A 26817-nucleotide genomic window follows, 5' to 3' on the forward strand; every position below is an offset into this window, starting at 1 on the left:
TAGACGGCAGCCCACCAGGCTCCCCGGTCCTTAGGATTCTCCAGGCAAGAACACTGGAGTGGGGTGCCATTGCCTTCTCCAATGCATGAAAGTGAAAAGTGAAAGTGAAGTCGCTCAGTCGTGTCTGACTCTTAGCGACCCCATGGACTGCAGCCTACTAGGCTCCTCCATCCATGGGATTTTCCAGGCAAGAGTACTGGAGTGGGGTGCCATTGCCTTCTCCAAAAGGCAGCATGGGCATTTGTAAAAGAATAATGAGGTTATTTTTCCGGCTTTCAGTTTCTTATTAATACATTTCCTTGAGGCCACCTGAATTTATAACTGTGACAGGCTGAAATTGTATGCGATGTCAAAACCCAGCCTGGAAAGAATCCCAATCTCTCATCGTTCTCATGTGGAAATTAATTTGTGCACCACTCAAGCAGGATCACAGTTATGCAAACTGTCCTACATCTGACGCAAGGCAGGGAATGATTATCTGCAGAAAACTTGCCTCTCCCACTGAACTCATCTGTGTTTTTGAATCGTTTGTTTAGTTGAAGATAATGAACTATCAGTCACCTCCCCTGACCGTGTCCTGTCTAATCACAGCTCTGCAAGATCCACAGCAGGTGCAAACAGCCTGACTTCCTACTGAATTCAGCAGTTTCTTCACTAATGGACAACAATTCCATTCAAGCTGGAGCAGTCACTGTGACCACATCTTTAGTGGCAGACTTAAAAGCTAGTTTGCTTTTTGGCAGAAATCACTTTCTAAGATATGAAATAACCTTGTCTTTCAAGTTTAGTCTTTTAACACCTTAAAAAAGTTATCCCCACCCCCAACCAGACACATTGAGTAAAGTTACCCACTGACTTTGCATGAAAAGACCTGTGTTGTAGGAGGGCTGACCCTAGGTCTCCAGCCTGGAGCCCCTAGGATTTCTTCCTCTTCCTCTGGAAGGCCCTAGATCAGCCTGGTATGGCAGAGACTCCCGAGCTATTTCAGTTTCCCCTCTGAATTCCCTGGTTTCCAGGCCAGGCATCCCCGTTCCTCCTAGGGGCACCCTCACCTGTTCAATTCTCCACAGCATCTCCTTCTCCTGCCGCCCCCACTCCTGGCGCTCCCGGTCCAGGCGGTCGAGAAGCTCCACCTTCTCCCGGTTCCAGTTCTTCTCGCTGTGGTGGATCTGCCAGCGCAGGTCCATGACCAGCCTGTGACTATCCGCCAGCAGCTTCTGCTGCACCTCCCTCTCCTTCCTGAATGCCCCTTTGCTGTCGGTGCAGGAGCCTGGGTCTCCCAAGCTCTTTTCATTCTTTGCTTCCAGCTGTCAAGGATAAGACATGGGAACTTAGTCCCTGACAGTTTCACATTATTAGGTGAAGAAAACCTCAGCACATTCATGTATTATCCCTGGAATTGTGTTTAAATCAAGATCTGACCAAGCTTACAGAGGAAATAATTTTCGTCTTTAAAGTCTTACATCTGACAGAGTCACACACAGGTGAATAAGAGAATCCACCCAGCTTCTCACAGTCCACTCCTCAGTTCCCCTTGCAGACTTCGAGTCACCATGTCTCCTGCCTGTTCTGCTGTACAGCTCCTTGAAGGAAGGCACATGTCTATCCCTACATCCTTCACCCCTCTGTGGAACCTGGTAATAGGGCAGCAATGGAACCTAGCAGTCTGTAATAAACACACATCAAGCACCCAGGAGGTTGAAGACCACAAACAAGCAAGCAAAAGAACTCCCATCTAGACACCACATGCACACTGCTGAAAACCAAAGAGGAAACCTTGGAGGCAGACAGAGAAAAAACCACCCATGGAGGCACAAAGATGGGAATGACAGCAGACTTCTCCTTGGAAACTGTGCAAGTCAGGGGACAATGGAGTAACACCGTGAAAGGGCTGGAGGGGGGAAATGTTGATCCCACCAGCATTCTGTACTCGGCAGCGTCTTTCAGAAATACAGGGGGATAAAGGTTTTTCAACAAATGGAAACTTAAAAAAAAATTACTGTCAGCAGACCTGCATGTCAAGAAATGACCGAGGACGTTTTCAGGCAGATGGAATGATATACCAGCAAACACTTTGATCTACACAAAAAATGAAGAACACTGGAAATGACTGGAAATCCTGAATAAATGCAAATATAACTCATTTTCTATTTTTAATTGCTTTAAAATACTACTCAGTGTCTAAGGTAAAGGTGGTTGCTGCATACTGTGTGTTTATAGAATGCGCAGAAGTGAACTGGCAGCGGTGCAGGACAGGAGGAGGGAGCTGGGTGTATACTGTTGGTGAATGCGATAAGTTTTAGTGCAAGATTCACGAACACAAATATATACCCTTTTTCCTAGTCTAGATAAGCAGATCCCTGAAGTCCCTCCATGGCCCCATGTTAATCTATTCAATTCTAATGGTTTCTAATCTATTCTCTACCTCTATACCAGAATAACTTCTTAAAAATGCAGGTCAAAATGCTTTACTCCCATGACGAAATCAGGATCAGTGTTTTGATTCTTTGAACATTCTTCTTTGCACTCGTCCATGGTGAGGTGCAGCTGCTCGGGTGTGCCATCCTCCTGTCTTCATGATGTCCCTTTCTCTCCTTTTCCATGTAGCCACTCCTGTTCATCTTCCAAGATTCATTCTAAGCAGGACTTTCACAAACAACCCTGCCCTGAGCCTGCAGACTAAGGTGTGTGCCCTGCACACTCCCATTCCCGGGAGCCTGTGTACAGGTCTGGCAGGGCACTTAATCACTCTGTTACTAACTTTGGCCCTTTTCTGCTCTCCCACTGTACTGAGAACCCCCTAAGGATCTGTCTTCTCTGTTGGGGGATCCCTGGCAAAGCAAGCTCTGACTTCAGAGTCAGTTGAAGGAATTAGATTTGGGGATTGACACAACATGGCCTCCACTGAGAGAAAATATTTCCCTCTGGATAGAATTCAGCTGTTTTGCATTTAAGTGGAAATGGGCAAAGATGGCACTATTATAAATGCACTAGCATCAGCCCACATTCATTGTTCCCTAGGCCACAAATGTTTGAGAAACTTTAAACAGTTTGGGGGCAGAAGATGAAATCTTTACGTATTACCCACTTGGCTTCTAGGTTTGAAGTTCTAGCTTTACTTCTTGGTGTTCAGTGATTATCTCCGAGGCTTTATTTGTAGCAAATGTGTGGGTGGATACCAGGTTCCTCTAAAACAAAGATGAAATGTTTTGAAGCTGGCTTACTTCAAAGATTATGCCTCCTCTTTTTGGCTATGCTTATATTTCTGAAAATATTTAGCTGTTTCCCCCATAAACATATTTTTAAAGTAAGCTTAAAGGCAGCTCATCAGAACGTCCTTACTCATTTCTCTTCCACAGCCGGCTCTTCAGGCTGTGAACAAAGATAAACAGAATATCTAGTAAGACGCTCCTACCAGGCAGTCGGCAGGATTCATAACTGGGTCAGCGGCTGCATCCTTGTCCAGCCTGGCCAGGAGCGCTGGTCTGGCTGTGCTTTGCCGCTGCCCCTGCAGAGGCAGCTGTACCTTGGCCCCTCCAGAGCCTGGTACTTCTGCCCCTGTGGGCCAGGTGGCAGTGCAGGTGAACCTGTGGGCACTGCGAAAGCTGTCTTCTGACAGGACAAGCCCTCTCAGCTTTTATCAAGACTATTTAGAAGATGTCTTCTTTCCAGGCAAGTTTTTTTTTTGTCTCATGATGGGGCCAACTGATAGAAAATCTTGATTACAATCTGCCCAGAAGAGAGATTATCTGAGATGGCGCACCATGATGGCGGGGTGGGGAGACACCCAGAGAAGCAGTCTGAGCAAGCAGATACCACGCAGAAAGTGACCACTTTGAAAGGTTTCCAGGGAGAAAGCCCACAGAAAAGAGCATTTCCGGTGCAGCCTGATCTTAGTGACCAGGGGTGTGGTCTTAAGTCTCTGAGACCCTGTGCTCCGCTGTGCTCTCGTCTCCACTCTGAGTGAAGCCTCTGCAATCTGAGACAACATGCTTCCTCCAGCCTTCACTTCTCCGTGTGAATAAGGACAGCACGACTCATCAGACTTCTAGGGCACGTGTAGTGGGAGGTCTACAAGGTCTTCCCAGCACTGGGAGAAATCTAATGGAAAGCATTCATTTGTTTTTTTTTAGAGATAACAAAACCACCATCTGCCTTTTCTTTGCTTCTGTCTGAATGATGGCCGTGTACTGCTCACCATTTCATGCTGGTCAGGCTTTGGTGGCACTAAGGACATCCTTGCTCCTTTCTCCCCACCAACATTCGCTATTTCTAGTCTTTCTGATAAGGGCCACTCCAACAGCTGTGAGGTGACAGCTCATTGTGGTCTTGATTTGCATTTCCCTGAGGATCAATAACAGAGCATTTTTTCAATTATCTGTTACCTGAAGGAAAAGAAAACACTCAATGCGAGGAGACACCTGCACCCCCATGTTCCCAGCAGCACCATTTACAGAAGCAATGTAAATGTTCATGGATGAATGAATGGATAAAGAAGATGTGGTACATATATATATATATACAATGGGATACTACTCAGTGGTGAAAAAGAACAAAATCATGCCATTTGCAGCAACAGTGGGTGGAACTCAAGGGCTTTATGCTAATTGAAATCAGAGAGAGATAAATACTGTGTGATCAGAAGTAGATGTGGAAATCTATAAGTAAACAGATGAAACCAAGCTCATAGATAACACTGAACAGATAAGGACCTGCCAGGGGGAAGTGAGTAGGGAATGGGTGAACTCTGCTTTTAGTTTAAACTGGATAATAAAAAAGAGACAACCTTGTTCTACACAGAATGGGGAAACAGATGCTGCTTTTGAAACACTGCTGGGTGGGGGCCGTGTTTCACACCTTGGGAGAGGGAAGAAGAGGGAAGGATGGCACCACAGGAAGGCGGGGGACCTCCCAGGTGCCCGAGGCCGTTGCTGCGGGTTTCTCCTCGCCCTCCTTTCCCAGCCAGGCCCTGGGATCCAGACCCTCCCCGCGGTTGGAGAGGAGGCCAGGCCGTACCTGCTCCAGGCGGCATGTGAGCGCGGCCCACTCCACATCCCAGGCGGCCTTGTCACCCGCGTATTGCTGCTGCAGCCGCTGGCGTGCACGCGCGTCCTCCCGCAGCTCTGCGCGCAGCTCCTCAAGCAGTGCCTTGAGCGCGCAGAACAGCGGCTGGGTCTCTGACACCTGTGGGGACACGAGGGCAGCTCTGCATCTCATGAGGGTGAGGACAGGGGCCTGGCCAGCAAGGGAGGGGGGCTGGTTTGGGGCTATGGTGGGAATCTGCACAGTTAGGGGGAGAGTGGGTCCCCTGGCTGCTCGAGGGCTACTGGGCCGATGCTGCTAAGGGCTCCTTGGATGAGGAGGCTGGTACCACGGACACCTGAAGCAGAGATGGGAAGAAGCAGAGGGAGGCGAGGGGAACCGAGCCAGGGCTGCCAGGATGCTCTGCATGACTTCAGACCTCACAGCCCTGGTTGACAACAGGAGTAACGAGATCAACTCAGCTCTGTGTGCTGTCACTGGAGTGCCAGCTGTTGAGCCAGAGGGAATTAACAAAGGGCTCGTGTGTCTCATCAATGTGGTGGTTAGTCTCCGATTTGTAGTTACTGAGAGGTCATATATGCAAAAAAGCAGAGTCATGGGGTGGGGGTGACTTTTAGGTCTAACAGTTAAAACCAAAAGTAAAGGCTTAACATGCGGGTGAAGGCTTCCTTGTTCTCCCTCGAAATACAGTCACTGCCCAGAATCTCTTTTCTGCTCACTAATGGCAGGAATAACGACTCTAACTACTTGTTTATCTTGTGCCTCCCCTGCCCCCCCACCTCCAAGTTGTCAAAGGCTGACCACCTCCCACATTTCTGGTGCTCAGGTCATGGAAGCATGCAAACAGGTCTGATAATGAAGAATGGATTCTTATTACTAACCTGCTCTACCTAACTTAAAAGATTTTGTATTTTCCAATAATACCTATTTAGTTCTATGAACACACATTTCAAAACCATGATTGCTATCTCAGTACGCTTCAGCATGGGCATTATATCAGAAGGTTTGTCCAAATGAATTAATACACCCTGAATCAATGATGGTACCTGGATAATAAAAGCCACATCAGTCCATCTCTACAAACCAGACGGAGAACACCTAAAGCCCGTTGCTAGCTCCCTGAATGGTCTCAAGGCAATCCTCTTTGGCATATTTATGAGACAGGAGGACTTAAAAGCTCTCTCAGTCCTGCCAGAGGCACTCTGTACCATGGGAAGACAGAGCCCCTCATGTTCAGAAGAATCCCCCCTCCTTGGTAAACCTCCCGTCCCAGGGCAGCAAGCCTGGGATCTGCATGCCCAGCAGCCTTCTCTCGCCCATCAGCTTGAGAGTCAATCATGCTTTTAAAACCATCTAGTCAATCGATGAAACACACATGTACATATGCAAAAATGGTTAGCCATGCTTGGGAAGAATTTGTGATACTCTGGATATATGTTTGGATGTTAGAAAAGAGAAATTCCTTAACATGAACTTTATCACTGAAAACACCATAGTTTTCTCCATAATTTATATGAAAAGTTTTAGTATTAGATACAGTAGACTTTTGGTCAGGTGAAAAGGTCTGTTAGCATTTATTGCTCCTTGATTTTCCTCACCATGAAAACCAATTTTCACTTTTAACTGAGAGTACAATTCAGTTAACATTTGCAAAACTTGGCAAATAGAAAACCTTCTAAAAATCCTGTATGTTCTTTCCAACTATCAGAATATAAGTAAATTACCACTGTTCTCAACAAGATATTCATAAAAATGTGTGAAACTGTAATCAATGCAGAAGTTTCTTTAAACTCTACACCGAAAATATTTAAAGGTATGTATGAGTGAGGTGTTAGTCTTTTCACAAATATACATCTTCCTAAGTATAGAATTTGTTTGCTAAAAAATTATGTTTATTGTATGGTAGATTTGATTTTTCATCATTGGATTTTAGATTTTTAAAAAATTACTACTTTTTAAGTCAAACTATTTTAAACATAAATCACGGTAATAATTTTTATCCAAACTTCGGAGCAGCTGTCTCTGTTTCATTGAAGAAAAAGCAGAAAACCACATAATAAATCACATGTGATCAGTACTTTCCTATGAACCACAAGTCATGTATGTGGTCAGCTTTGGGGTTCTTCTCTAACAGCGCTGACAACATCAGGACCAGAATTTTGTGCTCCTTGAAAGCAGGGTTCACGTGACTGTCCTTTTGCAGATTAAAATTTTGCTTCTGCTGGAAGTAAGTACTTTTTGGCATTAATAGATATCAGATTAAATAAAATCAAGCCTTAATGTTTTCATGCACATTTGGGCCAGAGCAATCAACATAATGTCCTGTTATACCAATACTATATTTAATCATCATGGGATAAGCTCAAACTTGCTTTGGGGTGAAGGTGGCCAAAGGGGACAAGAGCCCAGAGAATCGATGCTATTGGTCCCTGTTACCATAGTCACCTGGGCACAGCTTGTGGCCTGGCACGCAGCCAACCTAGTTCTGCCACTGGAGAACAACGGCAAGAACTATGTCCAAGAGAAAACTTCTGAAGACCCTGAATGAGCCATAGATAGGCACTGATCCTTCCAATTGACTGTTAAACACACAGAAACCCAGTGACGGTGATTAACACTAGTGGTTTCCAGTGGGCCAGGGGTGTGATGATCCTTCACCTACAGGGCAGTGCTTGCATCTCACATCGAGCCTGAGTGCACGCTGGCACATGCCCTTGTCACAGGGGAGGACCCACAGCAACGGGGAACCCAGCTGGCCACGAGGAAGCGTGGAGCCTGACTGCAATCCAGGTCTGCCTGTGCTACCCAAGACTGGACAAGCCTGCCAGCATATGTGAATTCTGGCAGCATAACCCTGCCCAAGCCTTAATTTTAAAGATAGCTAATCTAGGGCTTCCCTAGGGGTCTAGTAGTTAAGAATCTGCCCACCAATACAGGAGACATGGGTTTGATGCCTGGTTCCAGGAAGGTGGCACAGGCTGCAGAGCACTTAAGTCTATGTGCCATGACTACTGAGCCTGTGCTCTAGAGCCTGGGAACTGCAACTGCTGAGCCTGAGCGCTGCCACTGCTGAAGCCCGCGTGCCTGGAACCTGTGCTTCACATGAGCAGCCACTGCAGTGAGAAGCCCGAGCAACCACAGCTAGAGAGTAGCCCCTCCTTGCTGCAATGAAGATCCAGCACACCCAAAAATAAACGAACAAAGATGGCTAATCTCTGTGAAGCAAACTCCATTCCCCACATCAAGGGGAATAACAGTAGCCCTCCTGAAAGAACATCTAGAAGTTGTTATTCTCACTTCTCCCAGTGGTGGCCGTTTGCTGGGCTATATTTTTGGTAGAAAGACCCAAATCAAGGATGGAATCGAGACTAGGTCTTCAGGTGAAAGTCATTCATCTTAGATACAGAGCTTTCAGAACTTTCTGTGCCAGGTGCTGAGCTCTATAACCTTTTAGCTTATATATCTGGTAAGTATACAAAAAGTGAAATTGCTCAGTCGTGTACGACTGTTTGTGATCCCATTGACTGTAGCCTACCAGGCTCCTTCCTCCATGGCATTTTCCAGGCAAGAGTACTGGAGTGGGTTGCCATTTCCTTCTCCAGGGGATCAAACCCAGGTCTTCTGCATTGCAGGCAGACGCCTTACCCTCTGAGCCACCAGAGAAGCCCTTCTGGTAAGTATGGGCAATCGTAATTAAAAAGGCCAACTTCCCAATTTCTTTCAGTTCAATCACTCAGTCATGTCCGCCTCTTTGCGACCCCATGAATCACAGCACGCCAGGCCTCCCTGTCCATCACCAACTCCCGGAGTTCACTCAAACTCATGTCCATCGAGTCGGTGATGCCATCCAGCCATCTCATCCTCTGTCGTCTCCTTCTCCTCCTGCCCCCAATCCCTCCCAGCATCAGAGTCTTTTCCAATGAGTCAACTCTTCGCATGAGGTGGCCAAAGTACTGGAGTTTCAGCTTCAGCATCAGTCCTTCCAGTGAACACCTAGGACTGATCTCCTTTAGGATGGAGTGGTTGGATCTCCTTGCAGTCCAAGGGACTCTCAAGAGTCTTCTCCAACACCACAGTTCAAAAGCATCAATTTTTCAGTGCTCAGCTTTCTTCATAGTCCAACTCTCACATCCATACATGACCACTGGAAAAACCATAGCCTTGACTAGACGGACCTTTGTTGGCAAAGTAATATCTCTGCTTTTGAATATGCTATCTAGGTTGGTCATAACTTTCCTTCCAAGGAGTAAGCATCTTCTAATTTCATGGCTGCAATCACCATCTGCAGTGATTTTGGAGCCCCCCCCCCCCCAAAAAAAAAAGTCTGACACTGTTTCCACCGTTTCCCCATCTATTTCCCATGAAGTGATGGGACCAGATGCCATGATCTTCGTTTTCTGAATGTTGAGCTTTAAGCCAACTTTTTCACTCTCCTCTTTCACTTTCATCAAGAGGCTTATTGGTCATCTTACAAAGCAGCAAGATAAAATGTTTCCACAATTTCTTTCTCAATTCTAAGGACATTTCAGCCCTTTCAAGCTTGAATAAGCCTCCATTTGGCATCAGGAGTTTGTGCTATAAAGTGTTAAAATAACAGGTTCAAGTTTGGGCTTTGGCCAGTAGGACTGTTATCCAATTATAAGTGAAAGTCACTCAGTTGTGTCTGACTCTTTGTGACCCCATGGACTATAGAGTCCATGGAATTCTCTAGGCCAGAATACTGGAATGGGTAGCCTTTTCCTCCTCCAGGGAATCTTCCCAACCCAGGGATCGAACCCAGGTGTCCTACATTGCAGGCGGATTCTTTACCAGCTGAGCCACAAGGGAAGCCCAAGAATACTGGAGTGGGTAGCCTGTCCCTTCTCTAGAAGATCTTCCTGACCCAGGAATCAAACCAGGATCTCCTGCATTGCAGGCAGATTCTTGACCAACTGAGCTATCAGGGAAGCCCTATCCAATTATAGGACACATGTTAATGGAAATTTAAAATAAGTTTAGAGATAGGTAGCAGATCAGTTGGTGAGGAAACACCAGCTATTTTATAGACTCACTTTTGCTTAAGATTTCTAAGACATGCACATAAGTAATTCTGTGAAAGCTATACTTAACATCAACCACTCTGCTGCATCAGAGCCACTGACTTTAGAGATGGGTGTAATCTAAAATTGGAACAGAGGTACTGACCTGCTGCTATGGGCTGACCCACAAAAAGTCAGTCACAATAGAGGTGCTGGCCTCTGCCTTATCCTCACTTAGGCAGAGTCCTGTAATGCTGTGGTTGGCTGCCCTGACCACCCGCCGCCCACTTCCACATACACACCCATGCATAGTTCCTATTTGACACACATAAGGCGGGGGGCCTCTTGCAGGTTCAATAAAAGTAACTCCTTCACCAGCATGGGTGCCAAGTCATCCTTTACTGAGATTATCTTTACATATCTGTGTGTGCTTGGTCTCTCAGTCACGTCCAACTGCAACCCTCCAGAGACTGTAGCCCGCCAGGCTCCTCTGTCCATGGGATTCTCCAGGCAAGAAGACTGGTGTGGATAGCCATTTCCTACTTCAGGGGATCTTCCTGACCCAGGGTCGAACCTGCATCTCTTCTGTCTCCTGCATTGGCAGGCAGTCTTTACCATTGCGCCACCTAGGAACCCCTACAATATTTTAATCCAGCAACATTTTAACAAGTAAGCCATTTGTCATTCTTATCTTCATTATTACATAGATTAAAGATTCTTTTCTAAAACCATCATCCCCACAGATAAAGGAGAATGAGTCATTAAAGACTGGCTATGAAAATATAATCTCTGAAGGAAGCTTGCAGAGATGATGGACTGATCTGTGGCCAGAACTCATGTGTCCACTGGCTGCGAATACACTGGGTGACCTGGACCAGGCAGACTCCATGCCTGCAGGTCTCCCATCATTTTCACTGAAGGCCTCGGAAGAGTAAAGGTGGGTGTGTGAGAGGACATATGGACACAGATTGAACAGGTATAGACCCAGAACTGTTGCCAAGGCTTCAAAGTGTGATGGAAGGGCAAGTGGGCAAGTGTGATGGGAAGTCAAGTGGCCAGATGGGAAGAGTGAACTGATTACTGGCAAGCTCATTAGTGTATCAGAGCTTGTGCCACAACACTTGGAAAGGTGTGTCACAAACTACCTGCCACCCACAGGTAGGTCGGGGAGGTAGGGCTGGGGCCGAGAGTATTTCCTCAGGAACCTTTTGTTACTGGTGACTTTCCACGCCCTGAACACGTGCTACTTTCACAGTAACAGGAAAAAAAATAAACAGCAAAAATAAAGTGCTTCCTAATCATAAACTCTGGTCAGGTTACTTCCACAGAGTTGCATGTCTATTAGGTGAGGCTATAAAGTTACAGAGTCTGAAGAATGAATCTGGTGCAACATATGAAAGTGAAACATAAAAGCTATCAAGGCTCAAGAGGATTGCCTTCTTATTTAAAATATAAAATCAGATGTGTGGAAGTGCTGTTTCTGGAAGTTTCTGTATCTTGGGCAGAGTAGAAAGAATGGGCTGCCAGCAAGTAGGCTACTGGGCACCAGGTGAGTGCAGGCCCAGGAGGCCCTGGAGCCAAAGGCACTCTGTCTACAGGGAAAGGCTGGCTTTGATCTGGGGGGCCTCCGAGTCCCAGGTCAGTGACAAAGGCCCAGGGAATAGACTGCCCCTAGTCCTCAGGCTGGATCCTGAGGAGGGCCCTCAGGGACCAGTGGCAGTTGAAGACTTGAAGATTTGAACACAAAACATAGTAAATGGTGAAGGATCTGCCTGCAATGCAAGAGACCTGGGTTCGATCCCTGGGTCAGTAAGATCCCCTGGAGAAGGACATGGCAACCCACTCCAGTATTCTTGCCTGGAGAATTCCATGGACTGAGGAGCCGGCAGGCTATAGTCCATGGAGTTGCAAAGAGTCAGACACAACTGGGCGACTAAACACTTTTAATTTTTTCATAATTGCATTAGATTGCCCTCTCCACACTTACACTTAGACGCTTTAAAAAAGAGTATTATGTCACATCCCTGAATGAAAAAGTAACTTTTCTTGTAATGACTTAATCCAATTGTGGGAAGACTGGCTGTTGGAACCCCAGGGTCATACTTCTGGCACTGTTAACCACCCTGTGTTTAAAAACCTGATTTCAGGAATTACTACCATCAAAGGCATACTTGGCTGTAGTGGTGCTGGCCCCAGAGGCTCAACGCAGTTGCAGGCATCTTGGTGCTTGTCCCCGGCCCGGGACCCTGCAGAAGGCTGGTGAACTCCAAGTGCTCACTGCCTCCAGGACAGGCGGGTCCCTGCTGCCCATTCAGTCTGTGGGGAATGTTCGCAGAGCCACTTTCCAGTCCGATGGTTTTTAATGAAGTATTTCCAACGCTGACTTGATACATGCAATTTTTTTAAACCTCCTTTGACATGATAAATGTTGCCATCCACCCTGTTCAGCTGTAAGACTGTTCACTGTGACACAAGGCAAGGCCTGGGAAATTCTGTCCCCTGCTAATTTATCCTTGGGAAAGAAGTCAGGCCACATTTCCCACTCTGCTTATCGCCTTGGGAGGCCCTCGGAGTTTCTGAGGCGGGTGCGGCTTGACACGTGCCCAGCTCCCACGTCCAGGCTGCCTGGCTGGTACAGGATGGACAGACCTCCCTCCCAAGAAGTGCACTGCCGGGCGCCAGCTGTCGCTTACAGTAGAGGTCATTAATCTTGTGTCCTCAGATGGATGGCCTCGTGCACTGGACTGCCATGGGCAGAGGGGCCCGTTAAAGGCAGATCTGATTCTGCCCATGTGGACGCCACCCCCATTAGCCCATCTGCATGCCTGTGTACAAAGCGGGAACACAATGGTCCACCTCCACTTTCAAGCGGAAATGCTGAGACATGAATGATGGAAGGAGGCAGCAGCAAAGATGACGTTAAGATGCACAGAACAGGAGGTTCCAGCTGAGTGACTTTCCATAGGTCTCCACCTCACAGGGAAAATCTTCCATGATTATTGTTTGGGAAACCAGCTGTTATATTTTCCCCCTTTCCCAAAGCATTTGGATGCGCACATGGGAAACACCCGACACGTGCTCTCGGAGGCAGCGGGTCTGTGGCTAAGCAGCCAATGAGGAATTCTATGTAAGTCACAGATAATACCATGGGACTGCCCGACAGCACCGCTTTTAAAAACTAATAAAACTGGTCGATTTTGGGGGATGTTCTGCAAAGGAGCATTTTATTTTTTAACTAGATCTTTGCTGGAAAATTCATTCCATGAGCTAAAAAATCTCTCCAATGGCCTCATGACAGACTTCCTAATAATGGTAATTAAAAGTTCTTTTGAAAATATAACCTCTTTCTTGAGTCCTGTTATTCTGGGAGAATGAAGGGTGAAGTTATGCGTAGAAATCAGGACTTCAACTGTGAAAATCTGAGTTGTATACAGAGAGAAGGTGGGGAAAGGGGGAACGCTCCCCCAGGTGTGAGCTAGGGAGGCGTCACTTTCCTCATCTGACCTGAGCTCATGCTCTGCTGCCGTCCTAACCATCCTAACCCCCCCGCCCCGACACACACACACATGCTCTGGGCAGAAGGAGAGGCTGCAGCTGTGGAGTGCGGTGTGCAGGGAGGGCCCAGACTGGCTGTGATGGGGCGCCTGCAGCTGCACCTGGGGTCACCCCACCCTGCGCCTAACCCCAGATCCAGGCTCTCCCTGCCAGACACTCAAAAAAGCAACATGAGGTCAGGAGAGTCTCAGGCCAGGAAGCCCAGGAGCAAAAAAGTTTTAGCCTTGCAGGCAGGATCCCGGCACTCCAAACCCATCACAGCTTCCGTTTTGCAGAAAAGCACAACCAACCTGGGGCACCCAGAGCATCTCTTGGCTTATCCAGTAGGGGCCTGTTTGCTTATAAAGATAAACGGGGCTTTTGGGAACACTGATAGTTACTTAAGGTTCTACACGGAAACCTCACTTCTCTTTACACACGCTTTCATTTTTGCTTCAAGTGTCATCCAGTATTTGTACTGGGGACATTATGTTTTGTGTAGCTTAAAAACAACATGAAATACTTCATACACATTTGGAGATAAAAAGACAAACAAACTTGCTTTTCCTCCTGTGTTACGTTGCCCGCCAGCAAACAACAAAGCCCTATGTGGGGTGATGAGGGCACCATCTCCTTGGAAGAGTGGTCACCCTCTATATAAGACACGGGCCACCCTATCCAGTGCTGTTTTCTCCTCTTCCTGAGGCACATTCACTGGCCTTGAGGGGACTCAATCGACGTGCCCTTACTATGTCCCATGTATGTGAATAAGCCAAGCAAACCAGAGCTCTCTGCCCCTGGGAACACCAGCGTGTGAACAGATGACGGGCAGGCTAGGGGGCCTTTTCTCCCAGTGCAGGGAGAATTGAGGAGCTGAGACCAGCACCCACCTGCCTGTAGAGCTGCCCCCCATCGGTGGGCTGCAGCCGCGACCCGTGGTCACCCATCTGCGGAGAGCGCTCTCCCAGGGAAAAGCCACAGCTTGGCCCATCGTCGTCTCCGTCTGGACTGTCCACCTTTGTGTCCCCCTGGACGCCAAGCTCCCCGAGCCTGGGGAAGGTCTCTGGAAGCTCGCTCTGAAATGGCAGGAGGGGACAATCACAGCTGAATTCTTCTGCCCTCAGCCTAAGTTTTAATGCCTGAGGTTCATCACCCACTTCTGGGGTTATCACAACTTCACTTCTCAGCCCTCTCTCCCTAGGAGGCTCATAGTGACCACTTCACTCATTGGCCACTTTCTCCATCTAAACCTGACATAGAGGGTGCCCAGTTTATTAGAGGAGATTAGAAATATCACTATTTATAAATCATTCCTGCTCTCAGTTACAGTGAAAGGAGGCGGACCTCCAAAGTACTGATCAATAGAAAACTTGACAACTACTTCCAGGTTTTGCTTAACGATGGTTTTCTAGGTCATGGCTATCTTGAAGCAGGTTGAATTCGTTTTTGAAGTTCTCCACCCCGAGGGAAGAGCATCGTATCTCCCCATTCCCAGGATGTCTTAAAACTGCACACACTGCTGAGGAGAGTGGGAGCAGAGGGTCTTTGGGGGCTAAGAGGAGCCAACCACCACGGGGCCCTAAAACAGTTGACGAGGCAGCCAGAGTAGCAGACACCAGCAGCTCCAGCCCTGTGCTCGCCAGAGAGCATGGCCAGAGAGGAGCCTGCAGAGCTGGAGGCCACTCTGCCTTAATCAATAACCATCAATCAGAGGGCAAATAGCTCTGGTTCTGCCATGAACCTGGGAATTGAGGCCTAAGTAGGTATATGCTTCATATACTGATTTCAGAGGCTGTGAGAAAGCTCCTGGAGCTCAGAGAGACCACGTTAGAGCCGGGTTTGCAAACCATCACTGTGGAATGAACCAGTGGAGGACTTTGGGGGTGATAACAAATTCATCCATCAGCAAAAAGACATGGCAGCAAAAAGCATGGCTGCAGTAGGGGCTTACAGACCAGCGTGTTCTTCAAACGAGCTCCCTGGGCAGCACCGGACAACCCCACTGCCTTTGCTCTGCCTGGACTGGGCGTGAAAAATAACCTGAGAGAATCAGAACATGACTGTGTGCGGAGTGGAGTGGGTAGGCGGACAGCAGGGCCTGGGGCTCAAGAACAAACCCCATACAAAGGAACTCCCGGGGCCGAGCTACCTCCATGAAGTCCTCCGCGTCGTCCTCCGCCTGCCTCCCTTGGCGCCAGTGCTTGAGCAGCCACCTGAGCTTGACGTAGAAGAGGAAGATGTTCTGCTTCAGGGAGCGCAGCTCCTGCTGCATCAGGTGCCTCTCGTCGTCCCAGGCGCGCTCGTGCAGCGAGCTCTGCAGGGCCAGGCCGTTTGCCTCCCGGTCGCGCCTGCGCAGGGCGCAGCGGCGTTCCTCCTCCACCTTGGACGAAGAAGAGAGGCGCCGTGACGGGCGGCTGTCCCCACCTGCCACCCAACTGAGCCTCTGCCAGCGGCCATCCCGCCTGGGATGGGAAACTCAGAAACTTCCCCCCTGCCCCCCACTCCCTGAGTTTAGTAAACTCCTCTAGAGGCTCACTCTTCACAAAACCCCAAGCGCCTCCTGACTCCCCCTTCAAGGGGAGGGGTCGGCATCATTTCTCATCGTGGAGTTTCTCGTGCGGTTTTTTGATGTTCCTTAGGCCCCTTCAGGAGCACTGTCTCTTGGAGGCAGGGCTCACAGCTGACCCAGGGGCAGACCCTGTTTGCACTCCGGGGCTGGTACCTTGTGCCTTGGCACATTGCAGGTGTCCAGGCAGAGTAAGTGGGAATCCTTCCCCCTTGACTCACTGAGCCCTAGGGTTCCCACAGACCCCGAGAGAAAGATGACAAGCTAGTACTCAACTGCACATGGGGTGCAGATGAGGGCACAGGAATAGCGTTCATGGTGGCTAAAGTGATATATAGGCTGAAAGTCTTTGCTCCACTGACCAGAAAGGGTTAGAATGCCAGTCTTGCTATTACCCTGACACCCCCTCTTGTGTCAAAAACCAACAGGTGGGTTTGGTTTTGTTTCCCTCAAGTACTAGAGAAAGTACTAAGCTGGGTGCTGACACCAGACCTCGTTAGCACCTGAAGCTGGAAATTTCACTCACACACTCAGCAGCCCTGAGTCCCAGCACTGGCTTTGTCCCCTGTGGACATGGAGCTGGACAGGGGGAGGAGGGGGCAGCCTGACTGCTGGAAGCCCAGTGTCTGCCATTTATTTGTGTTATCTCAGGCCATCGACTGATCCTTGTGAGGTTTCAGCTGCGAGTACAGCTGACCCCCGCCGTGCGTGCCCAGTGCCAGGCGGGTGCCCCAGGACTGGCTCCGGGAGGCACAGCCCTGGGAGGGTCTATTCTTTTAGTTTATTTTTTGATCTATAACCTCTTGGAAATGTCCCTTCCTGACTGGCTTGCTCTGCTCCCTCTTCCTCCAAGGCCCTTCTTCTGTTCCAGGATCCCCTTTCCCTTTCAACAAGCCCAGATGACTACTCAGAGCCTCCAGCTGAGGCTGGGAGAGTCTTCACCCCACAGCCCCTTATCCTGAATCCAGTACTAGAAACACCAGGAACCTGCGGTTCTGCTGACAGCATCTCCAGGGATAAACTCATTTTCAAACATGATTTTTGGAGCAATGTAAAAAACAAACAAACAGCTAAATTCTCTAGGGATTAGCCTTCAGGTGATATGAAATTACTTTTCTTTGGTGATAATATGTGAAACTTGACCTGGAAATATAACTTAAAAAAAGGGGACACGTCTAGTGGTACCTGGCTTGGCTCTCCCGGAGCTTCATGGCAGAAGGCGCTCCCTTGATCAGTTTTTAACCCATTTAGATGAGCAGAACCACAGACAACATGAGGCTTAAGTGGCATGCACATTCCTTGCCAGAGTAAGTACATACAGATACCTTACTGTGCATAGGACATGCATTTGAAACACCATGGTGCCATCTCAAGATCATCTGGTTTTTGTTTTCAAAGATAACAGATGTCTTCCAGGAACAAACACAAAAGGGTCTGAGAAGCAGTCATGGCCATTCGAGCCTGGGTTTGCATCTCGGGTGTGTCAGGGGTGGCAGGTACCTTGGAGGCCTGGGGACAGTGATCCCAGGTCCTGGGAACTCTGGGGAGGCGCTTAGTGGATGAGGATTTTGAGCCAGGACCAGGTTACTCTAAAATGGCTTAAAGAGCTGATAAGGCCACAGTCCAATTAGTGGCAGCTTTTTAATACAACGGGTGAATTGTTGATCTAGCAGAAAATTGACCTGATACTGACGAAATGTACCAATCTGCAGACACTGGACATTACGGACACATTTTCATGTCCAGCGGCCTGGAAGGCCTTTTACTGGTTCTGGCTGTAGGCAAGCTTGTCTGTTGCGTTACTCCTTCAGTCGTGACCGACTCTCTGCAACTCCATGGACTGCAGCCCTCCAGGCTCCTCTGTCCATGGGGATTCTCCAGGCAAGAACACTGGAGTGGGTTGCCATTCCCTTCTCCGGGGGGTCTTCCCGAACCAGGGATCAAACCCACATCTCCTGAGACCACATACTGACCAAAGTCAGGATGGAAAAGTGTGCTTTCCAGCAGGAAGGTAGACAGTGATCTTTGTGAGACACCCCGAGGTGGGCAGCTTGACTGGGTGCCCTTATCTATGTGCCCTCCAGCCCCAAGTCCAGGCTGCCCAATTGGTGCATGAGACCGAGTCCCTATAAAGCACCGCCCATCCTCTCTCTCTCGGGGCCTACGAACAGAGAAGGTGGTGCTGGATCCAGGTCATATTTACCTTCCAGATAGTGTCTGTCAATCTCTCTGCCTCTTTCTGATGTAGTCTGACTACCTGCGCAAGCTGACCCTGAAGCTCCTTTATCGATACACTCTGGGGGAGCCCCTGAGCTGATCAGTGGGACAAAGGAAGGGGTTTAGTGGATACACTCTGTTCGGGGGCGCCCCCGAGCTGATTGGTGGGACAAAGGAAGGGGTTTAGTGGATACATTCTGTTTGGGGGAGCCCCAGAGCTGATTGGTGGGACAAAGGAAGGGGTTTAGCGGCAGTGAGAACTTGGCCCAAGCTGAAGACATGGGACAGACCCGTGCACGAGGCAGGGGCACAGAGTGACAAGACACCCGTGGGTGCAGAGAGTGAATCTCAGCAGCCCCCCCAGAGCCCCGCCCGCATCTCTAACCTGGCAGCCGGGTCGGTGAGCAGTGCCATCGCCTGGGCTTCGCCACCACAGCGCCACAAACCAGGCCAAGAGGAGGCAGCCCCACACAGGCGGCTTCTAGATGACTTTCTAGAAGCTGCGGGCATCAGAGCTGGCGATCATGCATGACTGCCTCACACACGGCTTTCTGGACTCACTGCCCAAGCCCATGAGTGTCTCCCTCAGTTGCATAATTAATGAGTTCATACTTTCTTGTTAAGAGTTCTTCCTGCGCCGTTGGGAGGCCTCTCTTTTTTCCCCAGAGTCCCCCCACCCAGGATGCTTACGGCAAGTGGCCTGGGGCTCCTTCACTGAACAGACGCCAGTGCCTTGGAGGAGCTGCACAAGGTCTGCCTGTTACATTTTACATTAAAATACCTACAGGAATCTTCAATAAAACGGTTACTGGTAAAATCCATCTTTTACACCTTTATGTCCAAATGGCAATGACAGAGGAGGCCGAGTTCCTTTATGACATGTTTTTTAGAGATGGAAACACTGTCCTGTTAAAAATCTTAGGCATCATTGACATTGAAGCATGATGTGCTGCCCACTGGTCCAGTGGTTAAGAATCCACCTTTGCAATGCAGGGGACACGAGTTTGATCCCTGGTCAGAGAAGATCCCACATGCCACAGGGCATCTAGGCCTGTGTGCCACAACTACTGAGGCCCGTGCGCCCTAGAACCTGTGCTCTGCAATAGGAGAAGCCACGGCAAAGAGAAGCCCAAGCACCCCAACAAGAGAGTAGCCAGTGCTCACAACTAAAGAAAAGCCTGCGCACAGCAACGAAGACCCAGCACAGCCAAAAATAAAAATAAGCAAACATTAAAAGAAATAAAGCTCTGTGGACAAGTAACTGCTCCTAGGTAGGATGCTGCCACTATAGTGTTGGATAAACCAAAATACAAACAGACGATGGCAGAATCTGCCATCCAGAATCACCACCACCGCCACACAACTGCACATGCTCATACACGTCACATACGTGAGAAAGGTTTCACACAACACAGAGATTCCCTCCAAACATACATACTTCCCCTTCATCACCGAGTTGCCGAAACCATCCCACTCACCTAAGATTCTGATTAGTCACCAAACACACTGACCTTGTCCTATGCAGTTGGTTTACGTTCAGCCGATGCCTTCCCTGGTGGTCCCTATGCCATGGACACGTGTTCATCTCGACAGCACGACCATCTCCTTGTATTATCACTGGGGAATCCACACTCCAGCCTTCCCCTACATGGCCTGTGCCACGACTACACTGATCATTTCCTGGACATCTTCAGAGAAAGTGGCGTATAAATTACTTTCCACACTAAAGACAACTTCGCTATCTCAACACACAAACAAAAACCAAATCAAACCAAAAAATCAAAAATCTTTTCACGTGGTTACTTACTAGGTAACAACAATGCTACTCGTTCACCAGGACTCCATTCTGCCTCCCTCCCTGTGACCTCATCTCCCATGACTTCCATTTTATTCGGGGCAGTTCTGCTACTGCTTCTTTCCAAAGCGGTTTATCGGGTCAGCACCTGTGCCCGCGTACTTGGCATATAAACCCCACATCCTTTCATCGAGGCTGGTATGTCACAGCTGAGGCCGAAGAGCGCTCTCGTTGATGAAAGGACAGGAGGAGGGGCTTGAGAGAAGGACTCCGGGATTTCTGACCCAGAAACTCGATCCTCTGGGCACAGGCTCAGTCTCATATTTACGTGTAATCTGACCGGTGCCTGTGCTCCTCCTTCAGCACTATTTTTAAGGCGCCTGGCACATTCCAAACCACATATTCCGTATCCTGCTTTCTTAACAGATGGAAGCTCTCAGCAGACTTGCCGGGAGCCTCAGGGAGCAAAGCCCGGGAAGACGCCCGTGCCACATGGGAATCTTGCTGGCAGCCACCGAGAGGAACAGGCAACCAGAGTATTGGCCTTTCTGAAGTCTGCTCGCTTTGTTCTCCTCTGAGCGGTTAACTTTTCTGTAGCTGCATTAGCAGGCTCATGGGTGCTGGCAGGTTGGGACTTTGGCTCTCTCTGGCTGCGGCAGTTCTGAGGGGCTGGACGAGGATATGGACACACCGTGCCCCCCAGAGCTCAGCATGTGCAGCCCAAAGGGTGGGCCTCCCACCACAAAGACCTGTGATCTGCTAACACGCTACTGAGTAAGAGGCAGTTATTTTCTTTTTCGCCTTGTTGTGACTGCTGCTGCTGCTAAGTCGCTCAGTCGTGCCCGACTCCTAGCGACCCCATGGACTGCAGCCTACGAGGCTCCTCCGTCCATGGGCTTTTCCAAGCAAGAGCACTGGAGTGGGGCGCCATTGCCTTCTCCTTAGTAGTAGTTCAACATACTACTAAGATTCCGTGTCTACCCAAATCTTCCCAAATAAGCACTTAGCGTCTGTCCCCTTTCCCCAAACATGAAATCTATAACGTAAAAAACACAGAAGGCACTTCACAAATGGGACTTGAGGAATCTTCTAAACTTCAGCTTCAATTCAGAAAGTTGTTTCTTCTTTGAAGCCACCAATCTAAGGTGGCTTCTGTCAACCCCTCCACTAGCACCTCCAAGGAGCCAAGGGCTGAAGGAAATTCACATGTGTTTGAGTAGTTAGTGTTTGCAGACAGACCAAGGTCACGTCAAGGGCAACGGAAGAGGAAGTCCAGACACCATTAGCAAAGGGGAGGAAGAGGATAGGGTTAGCAGATGCCAACTAGAATACACAGGACGGATGCACAAGAAGGTCATACTATATAGTTCAATATCCTGTCATAAAGCTTCACGGAAAAGAATATGAAGAAGAATGTATATATGTGTGTCACTGAGTCACTCTGCCATACAGCAGAAATTAACACAACATTGTAAATCACCTATGCGTCAATTTAAAAACAAAAAAACCCTGCTAGCAGTACACCTTCCCTCAGTCTCAGCCCCATTCTAGATGAAAACGTCTGTTCCGTCTGCCTTCGCCCCAGTTACACGGCACTCCATGGCATCCGTGCCCTGTGCCGAGTCTTTAACCCAGAGTCACTTCTCTGGCCGGCTGCCCTGCTACTGTGTGTACAGTTTCCAGTAGAGCCTCATGGGAAACCAAGTGTTGGCAATGAATTCAGCGAAGTCTTCACTAAAGGGTTCTGAGGGTTCTGCCCCCCAGAACTGTCCACTGTACGATCCTTTAACCCAATATCACATTCAAAGGCCAAGCTGAGCCCCAGGGTGACATCCATGCCAGGGACACACACGGAGAACCAGACCCTACATGGGATCAACATGGGGCTCCTCTCATCATGAAAGGAAAAACTATGGAGCTGTCAGAGGGGCCAGAAACCAGAGGGGTGTCATCTTTTAGAAAGTATTTTAAAATTGTGTCTGCATACATGAGTTTTCTCTCCTGTGTGAAATGCCTTGGTGAATAAAAAGTCAGAATGAAGTGTGTCTAACTCCTGAGTAAATCAGTTTCCCCTTCTAGGAAATGATGCTCCTGGACCTTGCCTTTTACAGAGTTGTTTTTTATTTTTTTACTGTCTCATTAGAAGGTATAAAATTAAAGGAAACCAGACAGACGCTTGAAAGACAAAACATTCCATGGCAAGATAGTGGGCGTAAGGATTAGTCACCCGAGTGATCTGGGTTTGGAAATGGCCCCCAAGGAGATGGAGCGCCTGTTGGAATGTCCAGGCCTGGGGGGGAGTGGTCAGTGGGGGCCAGTCCCTGCTGAATAGGTAGCACTCCTCATGGGAGGGGCCGGGGTGGGGAGAGGACAGGCCAGGCCCGAGGAGGCAGTTCTGGCCCTAGCTCCACCACCAGTCAGCTGGGGTGGGGGAGAATTTGCTGACACTGCCTTGTGCTTTCTTCCCACTTGTAGAATGAGGGGGTCTGTCTGAAGATCCCTTCTGAGCCGTATTGTTTGGTGACCCAAAGTCACCGCACAGCACTAGCTAACTTTGCTACGTGCCCTTTTATGAAGGTTTCCCACGACACTGTTTCAGCTAAGCGTCTTCCTCTCTCCAGATTCTCTGTGGCTTCTGAAGCTCTGCAGAGCACACATGCCCAGGAGAGTAGGGGGCAGACTTGTTGCTCCTGGGGAACCAGCAGGGCCTGGGGGTGCAGGGGAGGGAGTCCTCTGACCTCATCACAGTGAACGGGACACGCTTAGTAGACAGGACACCCCGGACGGTGTATAGAGGGAGGAGGGCACCGGACCACCCAGAGAAAGGGCCTCTGGGGGCAGAGAAGACTGGCAATGTGGCCCGGCCTCTGGCTATGGGTTTTTGTGCCAAAGTAACCTGTGTGCAGGACAGGATGCAGATGGGCTGGTTTTGGCCTTATACGTGCTGTCATTTGATGTAGTCTGATTGGCTAGTTTTTGCCCATTTTTACTGTACACTGACAGTTATAAAATCACACCAGAACAAACACAACATTGGTACCAGCTACTGGAGCCGTGACACCCCTTCCTGCCAGGCAGTCTTCAACAGCAAGACATATTCCTTCTGGTTCTTGATCACTATTCATACTTTGTTACATAGCACCTGGCACTCTTGGGGGACTTTCTCACCTGACTGAGAAGTGAGCTTCTGTTTGCTTCCGGAAGCAAACACCCCGACCTTTCCTAATGCAGAACACGCGGCTCTAACCCTGCGGCAACTTCCTCAACAGGCGGTACCAAAGCCAGACACCCGCCTCAGGGCCACCTACCTTCTGTCCTGGTGGAATTACCTAAAGGGAGGAGCCTTCGCGGACGGGACAACTGTGACCTACAACAGGACCCCCGCTCCTCCCCTTGCTCCTGCCCCGGCTGCAACTCATCTGATCTCTCAGTTTGGACTGTGAGATGCATGGGAGGGATTTGTTTTTTTGCTTTTGTTCTTGTCTTACAATTTTAAACAAAATACAAAGGACAAGAGGGTGGGGTGGGGTGGGGAAGGTAGACAGGCAGCTGGAAAACTATAGGATGAGGAAAAGCAGTACTATCCACAGTGACTGTGAGATTTGTGGACATGGGTTGCTATGGCAACAGAGACTGCAGAAGAGCCCCCGGGTCAGAAGAGCATTCCCGGTTCTGCCCTACGTCTGGAGCACCATCCAGAAAAGGAGCAGGTCGGGGCGGGGCAAGACACACAGGCGGGACACTCTTGGTTTTCAGTCCTGCTTTCCTCACTGCCTGACAACCAGCCACACAGCCTCATGAATCAGTCTCAGTTGCTTCGCTTCGTTTCCAGGCCCCCTGTCCTCACCCTGTGTGAATCCCCCAGTTCAGTTGTATGCCATGGATTCTGATTCAGTTAAGTACCCCTCTGATCCCACATGCCCCATATCCCCATCATGTTCCCTAGGGGCCTTGGACCTAGGTGGGAACCGTCACACAAACACACAGCAAAGGAGGAGTGGGAAGGTGAGGGGGACCCCTGCTCACCTCGAGGCTGAAGCAGCTCTGGGCTCCAGGCCGGCAGCTCCCGGCATCCCCGTCGGCTCGGCGGTGCAGCTCCCGTGCGGTGCGGAGATGGAGGTGACCCCGCTCCTCCCCTCGCTCCTGCCCCGGCTGCCACTCCATCTGATCTCTCAGTTTGGACTGTGAGGTGCATGGGAGGGATTTGTTTTTTTTTTTTGCTTTTGTTCTTGTCTTACAATTTTAAACAAAATACAAAGGACAAGAGAGTGAGGTGGGGCGGGGGGGGGGGGGGGGGGGAGTAGACAGACAGCTGGAGATCTATGGGATGAGGAAAAGCATGACCAGAGAAACCAACGTAAACACAGCGGCATCAGAGAGAGGAGAGAACAGAGCCAGGAGGAGGAGCAGCAAAACGGCAGGCTGAGAGATCTGAAAGGCAAACAGAGAAACGGAAGAATGCAACACGCTGGTCACGAGGCGCATGCGATGGGGACGCGGGAGCGAGACTCGCCCGCAGTCAGGCATCGGGCACCAAACGCCACAGTCCAGGGCGGTGCACGGAGAGCCGTCCGGGCCACACCACTCGTCGCCCTCGGCTCCGGGGTGCTGTCAAAGCCATCCTTCTCTCCACCACGCTCCTTGCCTGCCCCAGCTGTGTCACAGAGGGAGCCGGTGGGCTGGACTGTCCCTGGGGCGGTGAACCCAGGCACGGATGCACCCGCTCCCGGGAGTCTGCTAATTATCCTGACTTCGAAGAGCGCTTGCACTGCGCTTCAAACTCCTCTTTGCTTCTTCATCGAGATGGCTGGTCATTGAGGACGCCAAAAAAAGGAGAAGGGACAGAATGCGTCCATCCTTGGTGCTGCCAGTGGGTTAGCCTCGTGTCAAGAGGGAGGACCTCTTAGCCAAGAGCAGTGGCGTGGTTAAAAATAAAAGGGAAAGGGGGAAAGAAACAAGGAAACAAGAGAGCTAAACCAAACCAAACCAAAAAAAAAAAAAAAAAAAATAGAGAAACCCAACCAACAGAAAGGCTTTGGTTGAAAAACTTGAGGCTTTAGTACAATGCAGGTTTGCGATCATAACCAAGCAGCTGTGAGCAAGGTGAGTTGGAGCGCGGCAAGGCCAGCGAGAAGGAGGAGGAGCAGGACGGAGCAGGGAGGCAGAGCCAGGAGCCCCCTTACCTGCAGGTCCGGGCCCAGCTCCTTGCCCAGGTTCCCCACCGGGGAGTCCCGGGATACGGAGGTCACAGAGGACAGGAAGCTGGATGACTCGGTGAGCTGGGGCAGCGGGGACAGGCCCTCCCCCAGTCGCTCCACCTGCTCCAGGAAGGCCTGGAGCTCTTTCCTGAAGGCCTTCATCCTGGCGTTGAGGGTCCCCAGCAGCTGGGGCTCCTCCCTGGTGCCCTGGCCGCAGGCCCCGGGCGAGGCCTCTCCGCCCGGGAGAGCGGCCTCGGTGTCCGTGATGATGCGCTCCACCGTGCGCTCCAGCCGCTCCGCCTCGTGCCTGATGCTCGCCAGGCGCTCCGAGTCCTCCTGCGCGCGCAGCAGCTCCGCCGGGCACTCGCCGGCCTCCGACGGCCTCCCGCTTCCGAAGCCAGACGTCTTCTCGAAGGTCTCCTCCGAGTCACTCTCACCGCCAATGGGGCCCTCCCGGCGAGGCTGCAGGCGTCCGTCCTCACCGTCGTCGCTCCTCCGACCCGTGTCGCTGTCAGCATCGCTGTCCCGCGGGCTCGGGGCGCGCGGGCCCGGCTGCAGAGTCAGCACCTCCCCGCTCAGCTCGCTTATCGGCAGCCGCACCACCTGGAGCTCGTCCTGCAGGGGCGCCCCGCCCCCTGCCAGCCAGCCCGGCTCGGGCCGCGGCTCGAACTTGAACTTGCTCAGCTCGTGGGTCAGCTGCCGGTTGTGGTCCTCGATCTCGGAGATGGACCTCCGCAGCAGCTCCGCCTCCTCCTCCACGAACTGCAGGTGCCGGCGCAGCTCAGCCGAGGACTCCAGGGAGTCACCCCCGAAGGGCGAGGTCGGCCCACCGGGCAGGGGTTCCCGGCCGCGCAGGTCTTCCATCTCAGCCTTGAGGCCCCGATTCTCCACCTCCAGCTCCACGATCTTCCGGCCCAAGATGCTGGCCTCCTCCTCCACCAGCCTCAGCCGCAGCTTCAGCTCGGCCTCCCGAGTGCTGGGTGGCCCGCCGGCCTCGCCCGTGGGCAGGGGGCTGTCAGCGTCCCCGTAGAGGGCCCTGTACCTCTGCAGCTCCTGCTCCAGCCGGTCCTTCTCGCGCCCCAGCTTGGCCATCTTCCTGAGCATCAGCGAGCCCTCCTCTTTGGCAAACTGGAGCTGGCACCTCAGATCCGCGCTGTCATCCTGCCCAGAGAGAGAGCCCAGATCAGGGTTATTTGAAAATATCACACCTTCCTCTTTTTGACGATTTTCCTCACACCTCACCCCTCACACACACACATACCACACACACACACACACACCACACACGAAACACCACTCTTCCCGTCAGTGCATGGGGTCCACCGAGAGGGGCCATGACAGACGGGGCAGGCCTGGTCCTTCATGGGGGCACCAAGGCCTGCTTGGTCACAGGAACAAAGGACACCAAACAAGTAGTTTGGGCAAAGGTGCACATGAAAACCATCA

The 26817-nt window shown here is 50.3% G+C and overlaps 1 protein-coding gene and 1 long non-coding RNA gene across 9 annotated transcripts in view; one reads left to right on the forward strand and one right to left on the reverse strand.

The window, feature by feature from the left end:
- The window catches only part of LOC112581451, an 84395-nt gene extending 72081 nt beyond the window's left edge, over nt 1–12314 (forward strand). The window contains exon 4 of one of the 2 annotated variants that reach the window (XR_006547721.2): nt 12209–12314. This is a non-coding gene — a long non-coding RNA (uncharacterized LOC112581451). Of the gene's footprint in view, nt 1–591; nt 1060–12208 lie in introns of those variants that run through there. The other variant, XR_003106024.3, reaches the window with a different exon arrangement.
- The window catches only part of MTCL1 (microtubule crosslinking factor 1), a 113062-nt gene that overhangs the window by 14015 nt on the left and 72230 nt on the right, over nt 1–26817 (reverse strand). For 6 of the 7 annotated variants that reach the window (XM_025273689.3, XM_025273688.3, XM_044934613.2 and 3 more), the window contains 6 exons: nt 25357–26532; nt 24200–24355; nt 15745–15975; nt 14486–14671; nt 5017–5184; nt 1053–1307 (listed from right to left, as the gene is read on the reverse strand). In XM_025273689.3, coding sequence (XP_025129474.3) covers nt 1053–1307; nt 5017–5184; nt 14486–14671; nt 15745–15975; nt 24200–24355; nt 25357–26532 — 2172 coding nt within the window. Of the gene's footprint in view, nt 1–1052; nt 1308–5016; nt 5185–14485; nt 14672–15744; nt 15976–18364; nt 18470–24154; nt 24356–25356; nt 26533–26817 lie in introns of all 7 variants that reach the window. The other variant, XM_044934615.2, reaches the window with a different exon arrangement.

The sequence above is a fragment of the Bubalus bubalis genome, chromosome 22 (assembly GCF_019923935.1).
Source record: "Bubalus bubalis isolate 160015118507 breed Murrah chromosome 22, NDDB_SH_1, whole genome shotgun sequence".
Classification (NCBI taxonomy): Eukaryota; Metazoa; Chordata; class Mammalia; order Artiodactyla; family Bovidae; genus Bubalus; species Bubalus bubalis.